The 23927-nt window shown below is 32.1% G+C and overlaps 3 protein-coding genes across 3 annotated transcripts; 2 read left to right on the top strand and 1 right to left on the bottom strand.

Moving 5' to 3' along the window:
- Positions 1-7783: 7783 nt before the first annotated feature.
- On the top strand, positions 7784-9094 carry LOC111015404 (putative BOI-related E3 ubiquitin-protein ligase 2). The gene is made up of 2 exons (XM_022290417.2): positions 7784-8307; positions 8390-9094. Exons 1-2 carry the CDS (start codon positions 8113-8115, stop codon positions 8882-8884), a joined length of 690 nt encoding a protein of 229 aa, XP_022146109.1. The 5' UTR covers positions 7784-8112; the 3' UTR covers positions 8885-9094.
- Positions 9095-13932: 4838 nt separating this feature from the next.
- Positions 13933-17586, top strand: PIS2 (Putative CDP-diacylglycerol-inositol 3-phosphatidyltransferase 2). The gene is made up of 12 exons (XM_022290488.2): positions 13933-14120; positions 14325-14434; positions 14615-14751; positions 14989-15073; positions 15175-15224; positions 15719-15758; positions 15915-15959; positions 16073-16138; positions 16239-16353; positions 16446-16502; positions 16593-16691; positions 17402-17586. Exons 3-12 carry the CDS (start codon positions 14685-14687, stop codon positions 17462-17464), a joined length of 687 nt encoding a protein of 228 aa, XP_022146180.1. The 5' UTR covers positions 13933-14120; positions 14325-14434; positions 14615-14684; the 3' UTR covers positions 17465-17586.
- Positions 17587-18045: 459 nt separating this feature from the next.
- Positions 18046-20988, bottom strand: LOC111015458 (high-affinity nickel-transport family protein). The gene is made up of 2 exons (XM_022290487.2): positions 20485-20988; positions 18046-18959 (listed from the first exon to the last, which is right to left on the bottom strand). Exons 1-2 carry the CDS (start codon positions 20791-20793, stop codon positions 18120-18122), a joined length of 1149 nt encoding a protein of 382 aa, XP_022146179.1. The 5' UTR covers positions 20794-20988; the 3' UTR covers positions 18046-18119.
- Positions 20989-23927: the final 2939 nt, after the last annotated feature.

Here is a 23927-nt window from a genome sequence, read left to right as displayed (position 1 = left end):
AATTTTTGACCGAAGAAGAAATGTGTGATTGGTTAAAAGTTCTGAAATTTGCTCAAATAATTCAGACTCAAACGTGCTGTTTGTCAATATTCGTGACTTTTTTTTTCTCTCTTTTTTCATTTGATTGGGAGCTGTTTTTCAGTTACCTTGTTTTGTCTCTCCATTTTTGACAAGCTGACAACTTTAATTAATTCAAGGATTCAAACTTCAAATTTGGTTGATTTTCTGGTACTAGAATAATCTAATTTTCGTAATTCTCAAAATAATAATCGTTAGGAATACGACCACGCTCCTCAACTTGGATATACCAAAGACGAGGAGGGGTTGGTCTAAAACTCATATACCCCTTAAATGAGAGCCTAGCTTGTGCCCAACCTTGGGATGCGGATAGTGCTGTCAGACGATCTCCCGACGTTTGGTAGAAAATACACTATCATATATGTAGCGTCAAAAGGGCAAGGCAACACTTCCCAAGGTTCTCTTATAAAAAGTGGAGTTAATTCCTCTTTATGCAATACAACCAAGTTCGACTCAACACCAACTCAAACTAAGTTATAACTTAAGCTTCAAATAGGTGGTCGAGGACTACAATGGTGTAAAGTTTTGTTTCAGGTCATCAGTTTGGTGGATTTGAAATCAACTTGGTTTGGGTGCTGGCATCTCACATCGTCTAGAATCCTACATCAATAATAATATTATTATTATAAATTTTTACACCTAAATTTATTTTTAAAACTTGTACAATTGTTCAATTTTTATCTTCCAAAATGAGGTAAATTTTTACCCTCCCAAAAGGGCTAGAGTAAATTTAGGGTAAATTGAGAGAGAATGAGTTCAAACCTCATGATTGTCACCTACTTTAGGAATTAATAACTATCCAATTACAATACTCTTGACAAAAGAACCATAATAAATAAAAAGAAGAAGCAGCTCTCACCTAGGAGCGAAGGATTTGAACTAAAATTTTCAGAGGGAGGGGATAGGGTATTAAGACATCTGACACATAATTTAAATGCGGGAACTTATCCTCTAAAAAAAGGAAATATTGCATGACTTAGATCGTAATTATAAAATTTTACTGCTAAATGTTGTAGAGTCAGATGGCTGTAGTGGTTGAATTGTGAGATAAAGTCCAAGAAAAAATGGTTTAAAATATAATCACGTGGGTTTAAGGGTTGATTTTTAGAGATTCGTTGAAGCTTGTACCTAACAATGAGAGAAATTTGGAACATTAGTATTTCCAATTGGCTGGATATTCGGGCCGAAAGGGATTTTGAAGTATTTATCTTCTCCAAAAAAAAATGATAATAATAAATAAGTAAAATAAGATCAAATTTTAATGAAATTGGACGCTATAGGTCAAAGTTGATTCTTTTTTTTTTTTTGAGACTAAAGTTGATTCATTGTTAACTTATGAAAAAAATTGAAATCTCTCATGCATTACTTCTTAGATTAACTCTTTTTTTTTTAAGAAAATCTTATAAATAAATATTTAAAAATAATTGTCAAAATTCGGGCCAACCATGAATGGGCAAAATAAATAGTGTTTTTTTAAGGCAAAAAATATTAAATATTGTAAAAATACCAAGTGACTTTTTGTTCTAGACTCCAAAATATTTAGGACAAATTTACCCATAACACAAAAAATAGTTATATAGTTACTTCAACACAAAAAAATATATATATATAATAATAATTAGATTAGGTTGGGTTGCACACTTCATTCGGATCTTTCGAATAGCATGATTGAAGGTAAAAAAATTCCTCATCCAATCCCAATTCGTGTACACCCCAAGTTCAAATTCCTATAATATTATTATTTCCTTACAAAACAAAATGGCCAAATTGGGGTATGCATAGAATTGATATGAAATCTTATTATTTCTAGGCAATCTAAACTCATAGTAGTGATCGGGCTGCTGAGCCAAATGGAAACAAAAAGAAGGGAAGAAATAAAAAATAAAAAAAAAAGCACCAAAGCAAAACGTTTTAAATGTAATAATTAAATATTGTTTGGTTAGAGAACACAATAAATGGGCAATATTGTTTGGTGGGGCAATCCTCTCTTCCTTTGTTTCCAATCACTTTCCCAAGAGTCTTTGTGTAAAACAACACAACAAGATTGGAAGTTGCCATGAAACAATACCTTTGGATTATTTGGTTTCAAAACGTTCAATTTGGACTATGTATTTTCTATTTTTATCTATTTGAGTTACTTTTTAAAATGTATATTTTAGGTTTTCTATACTTTTAAAAAGTGATCATACCTAATATGAATTATTTAGTAAGAAGTCGTGGTAATATCTCAAGAAATTTATTGAGTATAGTATACCATGAAAAACCATGGAACTAAAATGATCCGTTTTAAAAAATACAAGGATCAAATGGACGTTTTGGAAGTACAAAAATCAACCTAAATAAAAATTTAAATTATAGAAATCAAAAAAGAAGTTTTAAAAGTATAAAGACAAACAAAAGTTGATGGTATATAAATCATAATAGGATTTAAACATTTTTTTATATATTTTCTTTTCTCGCAAATTACTAACCCACATATCAAAAAAATATACAAATTACGTAATTAAAACTTCTAATACTATTTTTTTCTGTAAGGCATGGGTATAAATTACATGAACTCCGACTTGTCTTTTTTTATTTGTCAATTCAACAGTATAGTTGTCATTGATTTTAGAGTTGGTAATAGATGGTAAACCTACCATCTGAACTACGCTTGGATTGATTTAAAATATCTTTAATTATTGAGAGATAGGGAGTGTGAATTTTTTTTTTTTTTTTTTTTTTTAGAAATGATATCATTCCTCCAACCTCAATTTTTATGTGGAGTTTTTGACATATTTTTGTAATGGTGAGAAGCACTGGCAATATTTTGAAACATTTTCCATACGTTTATAATATTTAGTAACGTAGTTCAGATAGACATGCTTATTTGATAGGAATTGTTGGGTGAGAAAATAAAATAAATATTTTAGGATACTCTCACATTTTTTTAATTAAGAAAAAAAGAATTAAGGATTAATATATAGGAGTGAAAAAAGAAAAAAAAAAGTATTCCCACCCGGTTTGAGGTCCACCAAATGAGAGGGGGTGAATTTATGAAACATGTTAAAGTTGAGTTATTAGTAGAAATCTTCCGATCTCGACTTTAATTTCCTGAATAGGAAAAATGAGTGGACACAATATTAGATATCCTTAATTAATTTATCCAACTCATCAACTTAAATTTTTGGATTGAGTGATGGTAAATTCATGACACGTGATTGGTATGTTAAAAAACACTCACCATTTTATAGAAGAATATTTAAGGAGTGCAACCTTTCCATTATATATGGTATCACTAAATTTTCTACACGCATCATCTGACTTCACTAAATGATATTAACACAATGAACTGGAGAGTATTTTAAGTCATTGGATAGTGGTAGGTGACCCTTCTAGTTCTACTTCGTCGGTCACATATCCAAGCTAAAACTAAAACTCGGACACGTGTCTCCAAACGAATAATCCAATAATGTGTATATATGTTACAAAATTAAACATGTCTACGAGCTATCACGATTCATGAGGTAAATTGAATATATTCGATGGTTTCTACTAATGTGAAGTGTGTAGGGACGTTCGAAACTTTCATGGTCACCGATCATAGTTCGTACACCATAATTTCTTATCATATAGTACAATATAATTATGCAATTTTTGTACGAGTAAATTAATTGTTTTCTTTCCCAAAAAAAAAAAAAGAAAAAAAAGGTTTAAAGTACTATTGTAAAGGAAATATTGGTGGATATGTAAAGCTACTGTCAGAATTTATCTAAAATTAGTTTTCTCCATCAAATATTCTCAATGGAAACTTCTAGCGGATTTTTTTATTCTAATATTTTACCAAAAATCCAATATTTTAATGTGGAGGTTAATATTGGACGACCCTCCAAATGGCAAAAAAATGTAAAGTTTAATATCAATGTTAGTACTTTGATGTGATATTGTGATGTTTACTAAAACAACTCCCAAGTTCAATTAGTAAAATAATCGCGAAGTTCTTTATTTTTATAAATTTTATAGATGGTAGTGATTAATTAATGTCACACGCGTCGTCTTTAAAGGATAGTTTGGGTGGTTTGGAATTTCAAGGAATATTCTTGAGGTATCGGGTTAAAGTCACATGATAAAAGAAATAATGTAGGGGTTAATTACCCTTAGTTGTTGAATAGATTTGAATCATTATTTTTAATAAAATCTTAGTTAAATTAAAATTGGCTCTAAAGTTTAAAAAGTATCTAATTTGTGTTTCAATTTTGTATTTAATAAATGTTTAAAACAGTTAATATTTTCTAAAATGAATTGGTGATGTATTTAACATAAATTTGAATGGTGTCTAATAAGACTCTTAACTTTCAATCTCGTGTTTAATAAGTTCGTGAGTTTTATAAATGTCGATTAAGTGAATGACCTATTAGATATAGAATTGAAGAGTCAATGATCTATATATTAGGAACAAATTTGAAAGTTTAGAGACGTAATTGATATGCATAAAATTTAATATTCAAAGATCTATTAGATAGTTTTTAAAATTTAGAGACCTATTAAGTAAAAATATGAAAGTTTAGAGACTAAACTTATAATTTAACCTAAAATCTAAATCTTTATTATATTAAAAGGTAACATGATCAAGAATCATTTTTAACCTATTCATCTTTTATATACTTTAAAACTTAAACTACCTTTAGTAGCCATATTTTTATGATTTAAATAAAAAATAATAATGATGTTTAATGCTTTCTACCTCTCCTCGTATTTATAGGGGGAGTCTTTTCCGATTTCGTTTGACTCGATCGAATCTGATCTAATCACTTGGTTCGATTTGATCGACCCAAGCAGTTCAACTCATATCGCTTCCTTAACTTCGTTATAGATAAACTAGTACACTAATTACATACTTAATAAAAAAAACATTCTTAAAATCTTCATCAAAATTTAAAGATTAAGAAATAGTTTTAAAAACTTATTAGTTATTTTTTGAATTCGCTAAAATTTAAAAGTTGCTTTTCTAACAAAACAAAAACATATGTCAAAATTCATGCACCTAAAAGTTTTCTAACTTTAAATAAAAAGTTAAGTCAACACTATTGTATAAAATACAAAAAGTTATTTGAAAAAAAGAAAATAGAAAAATAAAAAAGCAGCGTGATCAAGTTTACTTGTTCCGTAAGGCAAGAGGTTGAAATTGAAGACAAAGACAATGAAAACGATTTGACGGAAATTCAAATTCCCAAAACAAACAAACCCCACACTTTAAATTAGCCGGTTTTCTAACAGCCTTAGACCCACATAATTATTATTTCTTTCTTTCTTTTATATTAATATTTTTTACATAAAAAGTGTCCGTGTAATTAAAAATAAACTTAAAGAAAATTAGAATTAGGAGTGTTTTGAAATTAAAATATTGAGATTAAGTTACTATAGTTGGAGACTTGGATTTGGGTTCAAAAATTTACAAACCGATTTGGTGTCAAGATTTTGTAAAGCTTACCTCACGCTCCAAACCTCTTACTCTTATTTGTATACAAAGTGCAAGTTCATTCGCTCCATCGCCTAGTCCGATCAAATCTGGTCTTATTAGTTGGTTCGGCCCAAACAACTTATGGTAATTTCACCTATAACAATTATGGGTCAATTTTATAGAATTACCACCCCAACTTTTTATTTTAAAAATGAGTAAACAAAGCTTGATACAATTTAGGGTGTGTTTGGGAGTGATGGTAGAATTAGTGATTTTGAATGAAATATTTAACTATAATTGATTTTTCAAAATCACCATTCAAGTGATACCTTAAAAATCAATTTAAAATAATTTTAAGTTTTCTTAAAATCAATTTAAAATGATTTTAAGTTTTATTAAAATCAATTTTATAATTTGTCAAACATGATAAAAGGGAAGTGGTTTTAACAATGGAAAAAGTGATTTTAGTCATGTCAAAATTTCCAAACGCACCCTTAATCTATTTAATTTTCAATTATTATTGATGAATTAGTCCTTTAGCATCAAACAATTAGTTCCTAAAAATCAGTTTCGAGTATAAATTATTAAGCTCGGTAGATTATTGACCCATTTATTTTTTCATTTACTCACCGGTGACTAAAAGGGAAAAATAAAATGGATTTCGAATTCCTCCATCTTAGTATTAAAAAAAAGAATATATGAAGAAAATAATTTAGTACCAATGTATTGAGAGGAAAAAAATCAATATTATATGGGAAAATGATTAATGAATATCCATTAGTACGGAAAGAATTACAAAAGTAGTATAAAAGAAATGCTATGCTACATCTATAGTAATACATTTTTCAAATTTACAAAAAAATAATTAAATACAAAATCCAAAATAAGTAACAATACTTTGTTTGTTTTTTGTTTTTTTTCTAAAAAAAGCATTTTATTTGTTTTACAAAATTCTGATATATTTTAAAATATACTGTTTTATTAAGTCATTAAGAAAAAATGTGTACATATGAAAATAAAAATGACGAGGATTCTAACTCACAATTGTTTATTCAAAATTATAGTGACTTGACGAGTTGAGCTGTGTTTAATTTGACTATAAACATCTAATTAAAGCTACATTCTTTAAATATAACAAGTGTGGGTTGGAGATTTGAATTCATGATCTCTTTGTCAGGTGTCACTTACCGCTGAACTAAGCTCATGTTGACATCTCATTATAAAGCAATACATGTATAGTAAAAAGTAACAACTATAAAATGTAACGAGTTGTTTGTGGACCTAGAAAAGTAACTCCACAATATTACATGCCTTAATACAATGAATGTTTGACATGTCATATTGACTGGAAAATAGGAAAAAGACAACGTGTACACGTTCTAGTTTAAAGTGAGCGATCATAAAAGAGAGATTTTTATTGCTTCTTGCCACTTTAATTATATGATAAATCCTTTTCAAAAAAATGGATGAACCAAATCCAAAGTAATGTGAAAACTTGTAAACTAAGATGGTAATTCAACATTTAATATAATATTACTTATAAAGACTATTAATTCAATAAAAATACGAATGATTTAGATGTGTAAATAATAAAAACGAGTTGATACTTCATATTCAATACACCATATCAAAAGACATATTTCCATTGATAAAATTTAAATCAAACTCCCTAAAAGATTTGTTTCTATTATTAACCCAAATCTGACCAGAAATTGTAAATTATCCCAAAAAGAAAAAAGGTTAGAACTCAAAAATTGAAAATAAAAGATTGATGAATGTCAAAATCAAAACGTCCATGCCCCACAATTTATACGTGATATATTTATTCGAAGTTGACGAAAAAAAAAGGGTAGAAAGTTTAGATTAGATCCTAATATTGAGGAAATTCGAAATGAGGCAAGTGGGGAAATTTGGTTTGCATGAGTCAAAATCTGCCTACTCCGGAAATTCAATTTTCTTCCTTTCATAAATTAAATAAATAAATTTAAGTTAATCCATCAATTCTGTCACAATCTGTTGGGTTTAATTTTAAAAGTTTAAATTTAATCCGTATGAATCCCTTAATTTTGTCAAAATATTCTACATAGTTTTTTAAATCTAATCACCAAATTGAAAATGAACTGTAGATATGGAATCAAATTAAAATTAATTTCGAACTATGTATATAAAAATAAAAATAAAATAAAATAAAAAAGGAAAAAAACGCTCTATCACTTTAAATATCTGACCCACCCGATTGTTTACTCACCATATCTGCATGCACTGCTCGGTGTTTACCGCCTCCCTTATTAAATTCTAAATAAATATATATATATATATAGAGCATAGCAGGGCCGCTTTCTTTTGTTATCTTCACTGGGAACAATATAATTCACCGTACTCTGAGAAACTCATAAGAAGCAGCAGCATATCACGAAAAAGCTAGAGAGAGGATTCTTGATTCTGGTTCCGTTTTGATGCAGCAGAGCTAGAGCAGGGAACAAATTAAACTGTTGCTTTGAAGAAGCAATCGCATTTGCGTTTCTGTTCTGGAAGCGGAAGGGCCTGGGCCTGATTTTTGCCGTTTTCCTTTCTGTTTCTGTTTCGAGACATCAATGGCCATTCAATTGCAGTTGCAGCGGCGGAATTTTGGCCTTCCCTTCGATTCTCCTGCTCAGCTTCATCAATTTCGCCCTAATATTCTTCAATCGGGAGAGCACAATCTTCTTTGTCGATCTGATCATTCTCACGCCGCCTCTCTCATGGCGGAAATGCCGACGGACCACATGGATCGGTTCATCCGATTGCAGGTTTGCTTCTTCGGTTTCTCGGCGTTTTCTTAAATTGTAATTTGCGTTTTTCTTTTGGTTGATTTTGATCTTTCTGAAACAGAGTGAAAGATTCAGGTTACTCCTGCAACAGAAAAGAAACCAGCAAATCGGAGTGTTGCTGAACCAGATCGAGACCAGAACGCGCGTCCTGTTTCAGCAGAAGGACGAAGAGATCGCGAGAGCGAACAATAGAAGAATCGAGCTGGAGCAATTCCTGACGAGATTACAGATGGAGAATCAAGAACGGCAGAGAGCCGTACAAGAAAATCAAGCCGTAGTCGCGTCGCTCAGCCACGCGCTCGAGCAAATCAGAGAGAGGATTTCGTCTGGCGCCAACGACGACGCCGAGTCTAACAACAACGTAGGCGGAGAAGACGACGCCATTGATCGCGGAAAGAAGAGGATGATTTGCCGAATCTGCAACTCTCGGATTTCGTGCGTTCTGTTCTTGCCTTGCAGGCACCTCTGTTCGTGTAAGCCATGCGAGAGCGGTCTCGATTTCTGCCCCGTCTGCAACGCGACGAAGAAGGCCAGCATAGAGGCTGTGATTTTCTAGGCAAATTTTCCGGGAAAAAGGTGGAGTTGAAGATGGACGATGAACAGAAACCGTGTCAATTTCAAAGCTCGCTTTTGGTTAGATTTTGGAATTATATCCGTTTCTTTTTCTTTTTTCTTTTCTGATCTTTGATTGAAGCTGTAATTGGAGGCAAAAAAAAAATCCAAAATCAAACTAATACAGAAAAGCTAGACAGAAAGCATCCAATAACTTTGCTGGATTCTTTGTTTCTTCTTCTTCTTCTTCTTCTGCTAATTGCTTGCTTACTCCATTTTTAGATTTTGCTGCACGTCGGCTGATTTGACTCCATTCATCACTCTTTTTTAAATGCCTTTATTTCACAACTAGACTTGTGATACTACATTACTCTACGTAAATACAAAGATTTAAATTTTGCTTTCTTCCTTATCAATCATATTAATAATAAATAAATAAATAAAATTTTGTTTTCTTCCTTAAAATCATAAAATGTGTTGATTCTCAAAATTTGTGTGCTCATAATTTTTTTCAACAGATTACTTAATTGAATTAGAAAGCACCATTACGCCTAGAAAGCGTTTGCTTGGTGAGATTATGAGCAGCCATGTTTGTGGTTCTTCTACACATCGTGATGGGAGAGAAACTCTCCCGGGACACTGACAAATCAATTAAGTGATTTTATGTTTTCCTAAAATCATGTTTTTAATTTACCAAATATGAGAAGAAATCGCTCTCTAATACACCCTAAATTGATATTAGGTTCAAATGTGTGTTCATATAATTGGCACATATCTATTAAAAATTAAATTTCAAAGTTACACTATCTTAACTTAGTGTTATGTTGAATTCTTAATTTTGTATTTAAAAAATTTTGAAATTTTAAATTTTGTGTAATTTTTAATTTTGTATTTGGTAAATGTTTGATTTATTAGATAATTTTTTTTTAATTCGCAAATCTATTCAATACAATTAAAATGTTGGAAAAACACAATTTAATACTATGTCTAATAGATTGATGAATTTGAAAAAATGTCTAATAAATTAGGTGTTGCTGAACTATGCTTGCTTACAACGTAATGGAGGAGGTCGAAGATAAAACAATCTTAATATTTAAATTACTATTTAAAAATAATCTAAATATTTTAATTTAGCCATCGTATTCATTCCAACACATTTTTTTAATTGGAAAAGACACATACAATTTAAATAAAAAGTAAAAAATTAACATAATATTATATATTTTTGTAATCTTGTTTACTTCCATAAAGTCATAATAAAAGTATATAATAAAATACAAGAAACCCAACCTAGTATCCATCATCTTTTCGTTGAAAAATTAGGGTTGTTTCATTCTTCTTTTTTTTCTCTCTCTCTCTAGAAATTCCAATATATTACTCTGGTTCTATTGGATTTAATAATATTATTTATTATATATTATTGTATAAAAATTAATATTATAAATAAATATAAATATTTAATATTTAATAAAAATTTATTGGGGCTTAGTCGAGAATGAGGATGGGTGGCCACCTTATCACTGACTAGAGACTCGAATAATCTAGATTTAGCCTGATATCTAGTCAAATTGGAAATTTCTCGAACTGATAGAGTTGGAGACCTGCAGATTTATTCATAACTAATTTATTCATGTAAAAATAAAATAGATTACATGAGAATGTAAATAATTTTATTTAAATATGTATTTTCAAATATAACATCAATTTAAATCTATATAGAAATAGTATAATTATAATTCATTCAAATTAGCCCAAGTTTAAATGTAACATAAGCAGATTTGTCAAAATCGTATTTTCTAAAAATTTATAATATTGTTATAATACATATTAAATTTATGCAAAATTTTTTAGTTATAGTTATAATTATGAGGGGTGTATTTTCAAATGTTAAAAAAACTTTAAAATAACACAATCAAATTTCAATTCAAATTTAATATAATATGAAATATGTAGATAAAAAAATAAATTTATTTTATTTTTGTAAATAATTAGTTATATTGTTTTAAAAAATACATAATGTATTTCCTTTAAAAAAATACGTAACATATTTGTGTTATCTAGTGAAATTCCTTTTATATTAAAATTCATTCGAATTAAATATTCGAAATTACATGATTGAAATACTTTTTCTTTTAGAAATAAAATTTTACACTTAAGATAGGTTTAAACAAAAAAACAAAAAATTATAGCATTATATATGTTTTTCAAGTAGTAAACATGAGTGTTCTTTGTTATATACTTTCTAAAATCAGTTTTGAAATGTGTAAGAAAAACAGTTTTTATTTTTATTTTTATAATTTAACTTATAATTCAAATATATTTATAACAGATGAAAAAAGGTCTAAACGGGGGGGCTTTTTTTTTAAAAAAAAAAGAAGAAAAAATAGTCTAGGGGATTGTGATTAATAAGTTGAACTTTAGTTTAAAATAAAAATAATATTGGGTCCAAAATGAAGTTAAAAATATTAACTATATTAGCCCACCAAATGAGACTAAAAAACTAACTATAAAAAAAAAATCAAACTAGTTTTTATGTATATTATTATTATTATTATTATTTTGAAACAATTCAAACTAGTATTAAATGAGGGCAAGCCCATAAGAAGTCCATGAAATACAAAAACTCACTAGGATGTCATTTTTCCAGAGAATTAAAAATTGTGATCTTTATATATAAATAATTAAATACAAAAACTCTTTATTGTAGGACTGGGGAAGATAATTAAAAATTGTGATCTTGATTTAATAAACTTTATTAAACATGTGTATAAAATTAATTATTGAAAATAAATCTGTCAAAAAATAAAAATAATATAGTAAAATATTTTTTAATTTATAATCTAAAATACATCTTTCAACAATAATTGAGATAGATAGATATATATATATATATAGATACATATATATTTGAATACATGTGGGAGTGGAGAATCGAACTCACAACCTCTTGATTGTATGTTCGCTTTGGTAATTGATACATATTCCTTCTCTTGAGTTTAAACCCCAATACCCTAATTTGTTGTACTAAAAAAACATTTAATTAAAAAAAAACAATTAGAATCACAAACGTTAAAATTCTCATGATTACATTTTCCAACAATAGTAGAATTAGTGATTTTGATGATTTTAAGCTTTTCTAAAATCAATTTTCTAATTTGTCAAATATGATAATGAAAAAGGGAATGATTCGGACAATATCAAAAGTGATTTTGGCATGCTCCCAAACACACCCTTTAAGTATTTGGTAAACTACAATTTTATCCCCGACAACATTTCTGTTAGTAGCACTAACAGAATGCTACTAACAGAATACTGACGTAGTATAGAAATTAAGAAATTAACGAGCAATTAAAAATACCTAAGATACTTTTGTTCAACGACTATCCAAGCGAAACCCTATTAAAAGGTAAAGATTGTTACACTTATTCAAATTAGGTTACAATTTGATAAATATAATACTCCTAATACAGGGCTATGCAAAAGCCAACTTTTTCTTTTTCAAATCAATACTGCCATTCATAAGCTCATTTCAATCCTCCCACAAGCCCAGCCCAAAACTTTCTACCAACCCAGTTTATTACTGTTTAACAAATTATATTTAAAAAGAAGGAAAAATATATATAGTTTCTTTTTAGGTTAAATAAACACTATAATAAGAAATAGGACCACTAAGGTTATATCAGAATGGTAGTGATCATGCATCACATTCAGAATCTACGAATGAAAATAATTATCTCAAATGACAGATATCATAAATGACACTTGACCAATAAAACAGCTTGCGTGTTTAAAGAACGAGAGATATGAACAAATTTCAACTCGTGAAATACCTCCTCCAAAGTTACAACATCACCAACTACATTCAATGCTATTGGAGTAAACTCCAAAATTAATGGAGAAATCTTGTCTTTTATGGCAACACCATCCGGGATTAGAAAGAAAATAATTTTCTCCATAGTTGCCTTATTCTCCACCATGACTAGTAAGGAAGGAAAAGTCATAAAGGCTACATTAGGCAAATTCTCCAAATAGTCATGAATGTCAATACAGTTAAGACTAATAGCCTCCTCAGATTTCTAAATTTGTGTTCGAGTCGATCTCAAGTCACACCTTCGTCATCGACCACCTTTTGCTTCGTTATCCTTGCCTTTGAACCATAGAAGTCTTCTAAACCAAGATTCAACGAAGATGAAAAGTCATTCCAAGAGATCGTAGGTGATGCCTTCTCCAGTCGGGGCCTGAAAAACTCTTCAAAACATCATGATAACAAAGCCACTAATCATACATAACATTATTTATTTTGATTTTATCAGTCGCAACAGCACTATCAACATCCAACGAGGAGATCCTCAAAATACAGTCACTATAGAAACTAGTGGGGAAGAAGAATCCTCCCCGAGAATCTCTTCCAAAATAGTAAGAGAGGTCCTCATGATATCTCGATCCATGAAATTTACTTCTTGAAAAAAAACTACGAAAGAACCAGAACAAAACAAGATAAATGACCTCTAAAATACTCAATCAAAAGATTGAGACAATAAAACACACCCTTCACGAAGATAAGGAATCAGGCCACGGGGCCGCTCCCTCCCCACCAATTCACGTTAAACTAGATAAGTATGATAATACTATAAATTAAAAGAAAATGTTTGAATTATCAATATGAGCTTAGTTCAGCGCTTAATAGTCACATATCTGTGACTCTTTTTTAATTTGGAAGTTTGAGTAGAGTTATTCCTTTATTGATTTTGCGTTAGATTGCAAGGTCTTAAATGTGATGGAAATATTGTCCTAGGTTGATTGATCTTTTTAAAAAAAATATAAAAATAAATATTCATAACAAATTAACAGTCTTGCAAAAAAAAATATCAATATTTTTATTATGTCCATATTAATTATATTATATTTATATCTTGTCAGTTTCTTCCGTAATACTTACAAACGTCGATTCATCTTTCATGTCAAATATTCATATCAAATAAAATTGTAATTCTACGATTGATTGAGATTAATTTTATCTGTAACTTAATTTTCAGTCCCCTTTCTCTCGCCGTACTCAAATTCTTCTCGCTGTCAGATTCAAGTTTCTTCTCCTATGCATAATTACCGCCATTGGAGCACGACCTCTCACCTTCTCATCTCGTCGTCTCCATTTCTCAACGACCACTCTCTCTTCCTCTAGATACTCACTTCATCGCTCGCCATTGCTTCTTCCCTTTCTCCTCCTCCGACTGGTTCTGGTATGATTCAAGCTTTGATTTCTAATTTCTTTTGATTTCTTCTCCATTCATATATACTCTCCTCTTTCTGCTTTCTAATTTCTGTCGTTCTTCCCACTGGGCCCAGATTCGAAAATGTGGATGGGCCTCGCATTGGCCCCACGGTTTTTCTTTTCTTACCAAGTTTCATTTAATTAATCATCTCGCTTTGCTTTAACATTGCAGTTATTCCGTTGTTTTGCTCCTCTGTTAAGCAAAGAATCAGAAAGAAATCAACAAAAGGGTAGCAAGCCGAGGGTTTTTGATTTGCAGCCGAACCAGCTGTTCCTCTTGAGGTTCGTTCTATCAACCAACCCCTCTATTCTATTGTACCTTCTCTTCCTACCTTGTTTTGTTTGGCTACTTCATTTCTTGTTAGATTCACTGAACGTTTTCTTGATTAATCTGATAAACTTTTTCCATACTTGCGCGGATTCAAGGTGATACTTAATCGTTGAAATATGCAATGGATGCAGGGATTATAGATTGATTGATTTTGATAGAGCAGTTCCATTGACTTTGTTTTGGGCTCTTTGAGAAGCTTCCATGGCTGACAAGTTGGTGCGAAGACAGAGTAAATTGACCGTGTACCTTTACATCCCCAATATTATTGGTGGGTGTCAAAATTTCTCTTATTTTATGTCTGTCTTCAAATCTGTTCAATCGGCTATGCGCTAAAACCCATTTGTCCGGGGAAACCAGGGACTCATTTTGTTGTGTTTTTTACAATCTTTATATAATGAATCTCTTGAATGTCATACTACTTACTCAAGATTCAAGAAGTCTACTTAATTGCTGAAGCTGGGATGTGAACATGAATTTTTAATATAATTTCTTAACTGAAATTCAGGTTATATAAGGGTTCTTATGAACGTTGTTGCCTTTGCCATATGCTTCTCAAATAAAATAATTTTCTCAGTCCTCTATTTTGTCAGGTGAGAGTGCTTAATTTCTCAGATCCCTTTTTGTTTTCCAGCAATGTCTTTGCAAACTGGGGGAAACTGGACTTGTTATTTGATTAAATTCATGTTTTCAGCTTTGTATGCGATGGTATAGATGGTTGGTGTGCGCGCAAATTCAACCAAGGTACTACTTACCCTGTTTGTGTTTAGCCTGCTATCGGTGCATATGAACATATACATACAGAGATTTATTATGTATCTTCTTTACCATCACTAACAAATAGATGTAATTCTTTGGGTTTATCATAAATATTTTTAGGCAGTATTCACCTTGGTTGTGATGGTTTTCTTGGTTCCCTTTTGGTTATCTTTTTTTCTTTCTTTTGGCAATCTGCAATATGCAAATTTTAAGCCGAATTAAATGTTTATAATTCTATGACACCTAGTGTTAGTGCTTTAGTTGAACTAAATCGAAGCAAAACCTGCATTTATTGGCTTCTCAGTTTTTCGGGAAGAAATTTATATTGGAGAGCCCCCAAGTAGTTACTAGTGCATTCTGCTTTGACTAACATTTCTATTGAAAGGATGCTTCCAGAACTCTCAATAACTTGAATTCTGATAGTTGTGTAACTAGGACAATTACCCATAAAATGTAATACTTTGTCTGGAATGATTCAGTTTCCACTTTTGGGGCTGTGCTGGACATGGTAACAGACAGGTACAATCTTCTTTCTGCTTTGTATTTTTATCTACATGCATGTCTCAAATCTGGATGTCATGCTTGTTATTATAACTTTATATTGATATCAAGCCCCTCAGGGCATACAATTCTGCCTTTGATTGACAATTTTGATCAGAATCTGCTATATCACAGGATTAGCACTGCTTGTCTACTAGTAATTCTCTCCCAAGTATACAGGTAAAGATTTCATATATATTATTTTTGCTACTTGCAGATGATTTTTGAAAGACTAAAAAACTGAAATGAAATTAGTTGTAAGGATCTTAATCTATTAGAGGGTTGTAATGCAGGCCTGGTTTGCCTTTCTTGTCACTGCTTGCCTTGGATATTGCTAGCCACTGGCTTCAAATGTACAGGTATTATATTTCTTTTATTTCGCTTGATCATGTGGATATTTTTTCTCCACTATGTGAAATTATATTGCTGCATCTCTGATTCTTCCCCCTATTGCCTCAGTACTTTTTTGAAAGGCAAAGCTAGTCATAAAGACGTCAAAGACAGCACCAGTTGGCTGTTTAAGGCATATTACGGAAATAGGACATTTATGGCTTACTGCTGTGTGTCGTGTGAGGTAATCTGAAATCCTGTTTGTTAATTACTCTATTACGAACCCTTGTTGATATAGCTACTTTCTTGTTTTCAATCCCCATTTTCTGTCTGTAGGTTCTTTACATTATTCTATTTCTTCTGGCGGAGAAGCAAAATGAAAAATTGATGGATGTGAGTATAGTTTGTTATCGGTGTATTAATTTCAGGTTTTAATAAGGATAAACGATATCCCTGTGGTTTGAACTTGCTACCTTTTTTCAGGTTATATTGCATTCGATACAACAAAAGACACTATTATCACTTTTGATTGTAATAAGTTTGTTCGGATGGGCAGTGAAGCAAGCTGTTAATGTCATACAGGTAATACATGTAGCAAGACCTCTATCTCTTTTTAATTTACTGGATTCAATATGAGTGCCTAAATTCGTAGAAATTTCAGAATGAATCTACCTGATTTATACATCCTACATCTTGTTTTAGCATGTGATCCATGGTGCCCCGTAATCGTAGGCAGTATTTAACAGAAGTATACTTAAACTTTTTATTATGTTGATGTCTGCAGCATTTTTCCGGTGGTTCTGTCTTTGAGCGCCAAAATTTTATAGGCATTTTTCCTATGCCAATTATGTGAATAAGGTTTTGGTTAGTACAAGTCATCATCCCTCACTTTCTAATGGACGATGCCTGTTGGTGATCCACTTTTAACTCATTATTGTTATGAAATCTTATATTCTAGACTCTTGCCAATTTGCGGTATTGCTCGACCCCTGTTCTAATTTATCATGCCTCTCTTTTCTCCACCACTGTCGTGCTCCCTGCCACAATCCCACTCTCCCCTCCTGCTCTTTCAGTTTGAATTGCATACCTCTGATGGGTTTTCCCTTTCATTAGATGGACTTGATTGATGAGTATGAGAGTTTAAGGTGGCAGCATTGTCTGTCGTATAGATTCAGTCAGAGAAATTTGCCTAATTTTAAGTTGATGAGTGTGTGAATGAATATGGGTTGCCGAGTAAGTACTAAGTAGTAGCAACACCCATTTCTAATATATCGACTCTTGTTTTGTTTCAGATGAAGACTGCGGCAGATGTATGTGTGCTTCACGATATCAACAAAAAGAAACAGAAGCCATGATGAGATCCTTTGTAACATTTGTTTCAGTAAAGCATTCCTGTCTTACTCACATGTCAAATATTTTGTAGTTTACTTTTTTCTATTTTGAAAAGTATTGATGCAGCTGTTCTCTTTTTATGTCATCTACAAACTATTTGCCTTTTGCTGTTTGGAAATTGTTCCCTCGTTACTAACATATAGAAACTGTTAAAGGTAGCAAAACTTTACCTTTTTAGTAATTTTTTGGACTGACATGTGTATAGTTCAATTAGTAATGCATTACTTTCTTAAAAGTCGGAGACTTGAATCTCCCGCTCCTTGTTGAACTAAAAGAATATACAATAATAACTCTTAAGTTAATGACAGTGATTCCAATCTTGATATATTTGATAATAACTTTAATTTTGGATTACTTCACGTGATGGATTATGTACATCATGAGTTTACTGAAGATCCTATTAAACAAATCGTGTCTTCTCTTACAATGTTAGAAACGAATTTGAGAGATTTATTTCTTTACTTTGCAGATCTGTAACTAGAGAAATGATATGGCGATAGTACGGCTCACAGAAGGAAAACTAGAGAAAATTTTGCACAAAACATAACAAACAAACCTTTTACTAGCAAATTCTTCTAACAATGACAAGAAAGCAATTAAAACGTTAAATGTCGAAGTCTAGTAGAGGCTGAACCCAAAATACTGACTGATGAGAATGGCAAATCCAAGAGCGATTGCTATAGAGGAAGCAGCCCATGTGAGCTTCTCAGTAATCCTAGGCACTCTCTCCTTCAGCGCCTGAGTACAAGAACCTATGAACACTGTATAACTTCCCATTGCAACCACAGTCCCTGCCAAGAACATCACAAGAAATGCAGCTCCGGCCGTGCGCGACGGAAGTGCAAGTGCAGGCAATATCATCATCAATGCATCTGGTTGCAGCCCGTGGACGATACCCGTCGCGAAAGTTGCAAAACCTATCTTCTTCTTGCCTCCTGTTGGATTGTCCAACGCTTCGTAAATGCTAACATCACACTCGCCGTTGTCTAAGGCGACGCAAGGAGTAGGAACCTCCGAAGCCTCCCTAATGCCTAATGCACCGATGACAAGCAGAGTCACGCCGACCACTCTTGTACCCCAAGTGCGAATAATTTCGATATGTAGCCGGTCTTTCAATAGGAGAAATATGAGGCCGAAGATTACCTGACCTGCATCATGGCCACAGCCCCAAAGAGCTCCAACAGCAGCACTTTCCATGCGAGTACGCCCTATGGAAAGGGGTGCCAAAGCAGCAAGATGGTCCGGTCCCGATAACGTGTGCAAACATCCAGCGAAGAAACCAGTCCAAGCACTGCTCAATAGTTCAGACCGGAAAAATCTTCCCCCAAAGGTGGCAGCAGCAGGACCCCCAGTGGTGGCTGCAGAGTTGAAGGATGCAAAAGCTGAAGGTGCAAAAACTGGTTGGATCAAGATCAGAACAGCAACACAGAGTGCCATAAGTGTCCTTGCAGTTTTTACCTAAAAATTTGCCCAAGTATGATGCATTAGAATCGCCATGTAGGTTGACTTAGATGTTCATAATTAATATATCTCATGTTTTAATTATGCAAGTACTCTGCCAGCCAATAATACAAAATAATTATAAGATCCATGCATACATTGAAATATGGATGATAGATCAACTTTTCAACTTCATATATGAATCTTCAGCAGCTCCACATATGCAGTATACTTGGAATGTAAAGTTGTAAAGAAAAGTTTTGAGAAGTCATGGCTCTTATTAAGCATCAAGCACACCATAAAGTGATAATGAATATCCTACCTTTAAGCCGCACACCAAGTGAACAACACCTGACTGCCGAACTAGCTTATCAACAACCCTTCCAATCCCCGATCAGTTCTGGCAAGTTCCACACTCGGCTCTCGTCATGTAAAGATTGTTTTCACTTTGTTTCTTAACTTGTACTAGATCTCCTACCTCCAAAGCGATAATCCAGCCCAGGTCCAAAGTTTCAAAATGTTTTCCCCAAATCTTGACAAATAGATGGTCGAGCACATATGTTTTCGGGTTGAGACGTCTATTTTGAATTCTTTCATTACTTTTATTTTCTAGAAGATTGAGGACCAAGTGAAGAACTGGATTTCTAGGAACCTTGGGTCTCAGATCAACTTTTCGATTTTCCTAGCAAGGAAATCATCCACACTTTGGGTCAGTTTGAGATAGAACTTGGGATGTCTCCTTTGGATACGTTTTGTCGGTATTTATTTTCTAGATTTCCAGATCAACCGCTTGCTTTGGCTATGAGGAAGACGTAGGGTAAGGTAGTCTAAAAAAGATTTGTAAGAGAATTCACCTATTTCCAGCTTCCATATGCAGAATCCAAGCTAGATTGACGTTGCCACTCCCCTAATTTGTGCCCGACTGAAACATCCCATTTCAGTACTTCTCTATCACTCATCAGCCTAATAAATTTCAAGCTATAAGGTTAAGACTTTAGAAAATTTTTGCCTCATGTCTATAAGCAAGAGAGTGATATCTTCCCAAATTCTGATTCTTGTTCCACTAGTTCTTCAAGTTTGGTTTTGTTAGCAACAAAACTTAAAATTACTAGTTCAATATTGACACTCAGAAGGACATCAATTTCAATGGCAATAGTCTTGACCAACAACAGCATAATCCTATCGCAAAGTCTGTTCTTGGACTGAATCTTCAATCCTTGTGGAAAGATATCATATAATAGAAGCTAAAAGTTAAGGGCAAGGGGATTAATAAATCCAAAACCTATCCATCCATTAACCAAACTAGCAAATTACTTTGAATCATAAGAGAATCACTATAAGCCCCATTCTTTTTTACCCTTTCCCGTATTCTTAACAACGAATAAGAATTACGTTACCCATTGATCAGTGTGCTAACCAGCAGTTCAACCACAGAGAGTTCATCAAACAACAGCGAAATGGATCATGTCAAATTGTGATAAAATCCATCAAAATACAACAATGTCGCAAAAACAACACCCATCGACCAAATTTGTCTAAATACCTTTCGTCCAGCAGAGGGCGGAATTTCAATCCGCTGACATAAATGAGGATTCGGCGACGACCCATCTCGAGAATCAGTCAGAGACAGCAAAGAATTGGAAGAAGCAGGCGGAGGACGAGAAGAAGAAGACGGCAGAAACAAATTTTCGCTTCTGGAAGAGAACGAATTGACCCCACCGAACTCAGAACGGGTTGATGAGGGGAAATGGAGTTTTAATTGGTCAATTCGTGGGAGTCGAGGAAGAAGAGGAGGCCGCCTGAGATGGGGTTTTAATGGGGTCGGAGAAGAAGAATACAGAAGCCTCTCCATGGCTTCTGCAAGGAGTTTGGTTTCTGGGTGTGAGGTAAAGATTCAGCAAAGTGGAGAAGAAGAGGATCTGAGAAGATAAAGTTGTCGCTCAGGGTGTTAAACTAGAAGAAACTGGAGATGGCGATCGCATTAAATTAATTTCAGCCATTGTTTGCTGCTTAAGCGTTTATCTAAGCTGCTTCCTTTAGGCTTAGTGGCTTATCATTGTTTTGTTTTGTTTGTCACAGTCGATGATTATGAACACTTTGTTACCCTAAAATTAAAAAAAATTCCGATTTTGTTCCTCACTTTTTCGAATTATTATTTTATTTGGTTTTTTCAACATTAACAAAATTATTTTATTCCTTAATTTCTTTGATTTAGTCTCAAATTAAATAAAGATTAAATATTTTAGACTAGAATTAGAAAGTTTATTAAAATAGAATTTAAATCTTACTAATTTTAATTTGAGAAATCCTATTTAATTTTGTTTTCTATGTTTTAGTTTGAAATAGTATATTCCATCTTTTAAATTTAACAATATAGGGTGAAATTTTGAATATTTGATTTTTAAAATAGATGTATAATGTATTTACGATCAAGAGAATATAGTCTCTCACAAATAATTTGATAGTATTTATAAACTTTGTTTTTTTCTACCTTTTTTTTTCTTCCCTAAGTTTATATTTGAAACCATGGTAACAATACTTTTACTAAAATAATCCCAACTTATGGATATTCATTTGTCAATAATAGAATATTGAAATCATCATCTTTATTCTTTACTAATTTATGTAATAGATTTATCATTATAATTTGAATATGAAACAATAACTAAAAAAGAACAGCATATTGGGATGATAAATTTGAGCTCACGACGTTTTGATAAAAAAAATATATACATTAACTAGTTGAGCTATGCTCAAAACCATATATAAATCTTTTTTTAGTAAAACATACCATATATAAATCTTCTACGTGAATAATCACACATTTACATTTAGGGTGTGTTTGGGAGTGATTGTAAAATTAGTGATTTTTTAAAAAATAGATTTTAGTATAATTGATTTTCCAAAATCACCATCCGATACTTTAAAAATCAATTTTAAGTGATTTTAAAATTTCTTGAGTTCATTTTTTAATTTACCAAACATCATTAATGAAAAGGGAAGTGACTTTGACAATGACAAAAGTGATTTTAGCTATGTCAAAATCACTCCCAAACACACCCTTAGATAATAGTGTTAAAAAGAAATATTTACCAATTTGATTAAGTCTAAGTCACGTCAAATTGTCACTGTATTTAACACGTATCATTAATGAAGGAAATCAAAAGGTTTATGAGTTATACATCAAAGAATCACAAACATAGAAGTATTGAAATAAAAGATAGGTTAAATTAAAAATTTGATCCCTATAGTTTGGAATTTATTTCAATTTGATCCCTATAATTTTAAAAGTTTTAATTTGGTATACATGATTTGGCTAAACCTCACGAATTGCCCATAAATTATATATTTTACCACTTATTTCTTTTTTTTTTTTGATACTTTTTCCTCAGCCATAACATTAACTATCATAGTTAACTATGTAAAAACATTAGCCCATTGTCATGAGAGAAAAAAATGTATTCATATGAAAATTAGGTAAGCCCTAGTGTCCAAATTTAAACAGAGCAAAAATCATAACGACGGAGAAGTAAAACTTTTAGAATCATATAAATTAAATTGAAACTATATCGGAACTATGGGGATTAACTTTAATTTAGTCTAAAAATATATAATTTTTATACAGCTAGAGAGAATTAAAGGTTACACAAGTTCCATTGGAATATCGAAAGAAAAAAGAATAGGGGACAGAATGGACACATGGGAAACTTGGAGTTGTTGACAGTAACGTTTGGAGAAAATTGAGCATCTTTTGAAATTGAATGGATAAGTTATTGAACGGAAATATTGGGTTTGGTGGAGCAGCCCCCGCGCGCTTCCACGGCCCCGGCGCGCGCTCGCCCTTACTCCACCACGCTCAACCCCGCGCGCGCCACACGCACGCACCCTTTCAAGTCTCAAGGTAGAAGCCCAAGCCCACCCATTGTTCTTATTCTTGGACATTGGCATTTCTAGCTACAACTATATATATATTTCCATGTCTTCTTTTGGGGAAGCCATGATCCCAAGTTGTTAAATTTAGGAGATGAGCTGCAAAATCCCTGAATACTACAAGGATTGTGTGGGCATTGTTTGAACTCGATGGACCAATGAAGGAAAGCTTGCATGGCCAACGACGGGCAGTTCAACTCGGCCACTTTTCTTGGACAAAGTTTGTTCGGTGGGATATTCATTGACATTTGGTTAAAAACTCTCTATTCAACAGTACGGCTTGGATTTCTCGAAGCACGTCTCCCTAGCTATAAAAGGAGGAGTCAAACCCTTCTAAAAGGTATGCAATATCATGCATCATACTTCTTGCTCTCTTCTTAACTCTTTCAGACTGCATTCTCACTTAAGCTTTTAAAGTGCATTTGGAAGAACATCGCACATGTTTTTAAGTTCGGTCTTGTAGATTATGCACATGCAAAAGGAGACAAGCACATTAGCATTCTCCGATCACATAAGTAGACCAAATTTCAACACCAATTGAATCGAATTTGTTGGCAGTTATTAATTTATTTGATGAGGGAAGAAGACACAAACCTACCCAAGACCCATTTGTTCATCGAGGAGGCAATGCTTTCTAAGTCCTAATTCATGAGGTCTTGGATGTTGAGAAGATTTGAGGATACGTCTAGAAGATAATGAGATTGCTTATATCTATACTATATTAAAAAGGTAGGATGTAGGAAAAACATTTTTAGACACTTTTGCCCTTTACTAAATTTACAAATTTACAAATTATGCCATTAATATATTATTACAAATATTAAATTAATTATTAATTATTAATTATCAATACTATAAATGCATGGAATATAAAAGGTTAGAATGCAAAAAGTTTTCCAACAACATAAAATTAATTTTTTCTTTAATTAAAATCCATACTAGAATTTCAAGAGTTTTAGAATTTGAAAAGCTTTTGTAACGTTTTATCCTCTACTACTATAAAAATAGGTTTTCTTCTACATGTTTTTCACAAGTTTCAATACTTTTTAATTCTTA

This window comes from Momordica charantia (assembly GCF_013281855.1).
Source record: "Momordica charantia cultivar OHB3-1 chromosome 2 unlocalized genomic scaffold, Mcharantia_2.0 BLBB01000002.1, whole genome shotgun sequence".
Classification (NCBI taxonomy): domain Eukaryota; kingdom Viridiplantae; phylum Streptophyta; class Magnoliopsida; order Cucurbitales; family Cucurbitaceae; genus Momordica; species Momordica charantia.
Note: the sequence above shows the minus strand (reverse complement) of the source record. Positions and strands in the feature narration are given on the sequence as shown.

Bases quoted from the DNA above. Each gene is read 5' to 3' on its own strand.
- LOC111015404 (XM_022290417.2), top strand. From the start codon at position 8,113: ATGGCCATTCAATTGCAGTTGCAGCGGCGGAATTTTGGCCTTCCCTTC. The intron at 8,308-8,389 runs GTTTGCTTCTTC...TTTCTGAAACAG, and splicing joins ATCGGTTCATCCGATTGCAG to AGTGAAAGATTCAGGTTACT.
- PIS2 (XM_022290488.2), top strand. From the start codon at position 14,685: ATGGCTGACAAGTTGGTGCGAAGACAGAGTAAATTGACCGTGTACCTT. The intron at 15,759-15,914 runs GTACAATCTTCT...GCTATATCACAG, and splicing joins CTGGACATGGTAACAGACAG to GATTAGCACTGCTTGTCTAC. The intron at 16,354-16,445 runs GTAATCTGAAAT...TTCTGTCTGTAG, and splicing joins ACTGCTGTGTGTCGTGTGAG to GTTCTTTACATTATTCTATT.
- LOC111015458 (XM_022290487.2), bottom strand. From the start codon at position 20,793: ATGGAGAGGCTTCTGTATTCTTCTTCTCCGACCCCATTAAAACCCCAT. The intron at 18,960-20,484 runs GTATTTAGACAA...GCAAATTTTTAG, and splicing joins CGCCCTCTGCTGGACGAAAG to GTAAAAACTGCAAGGACACT.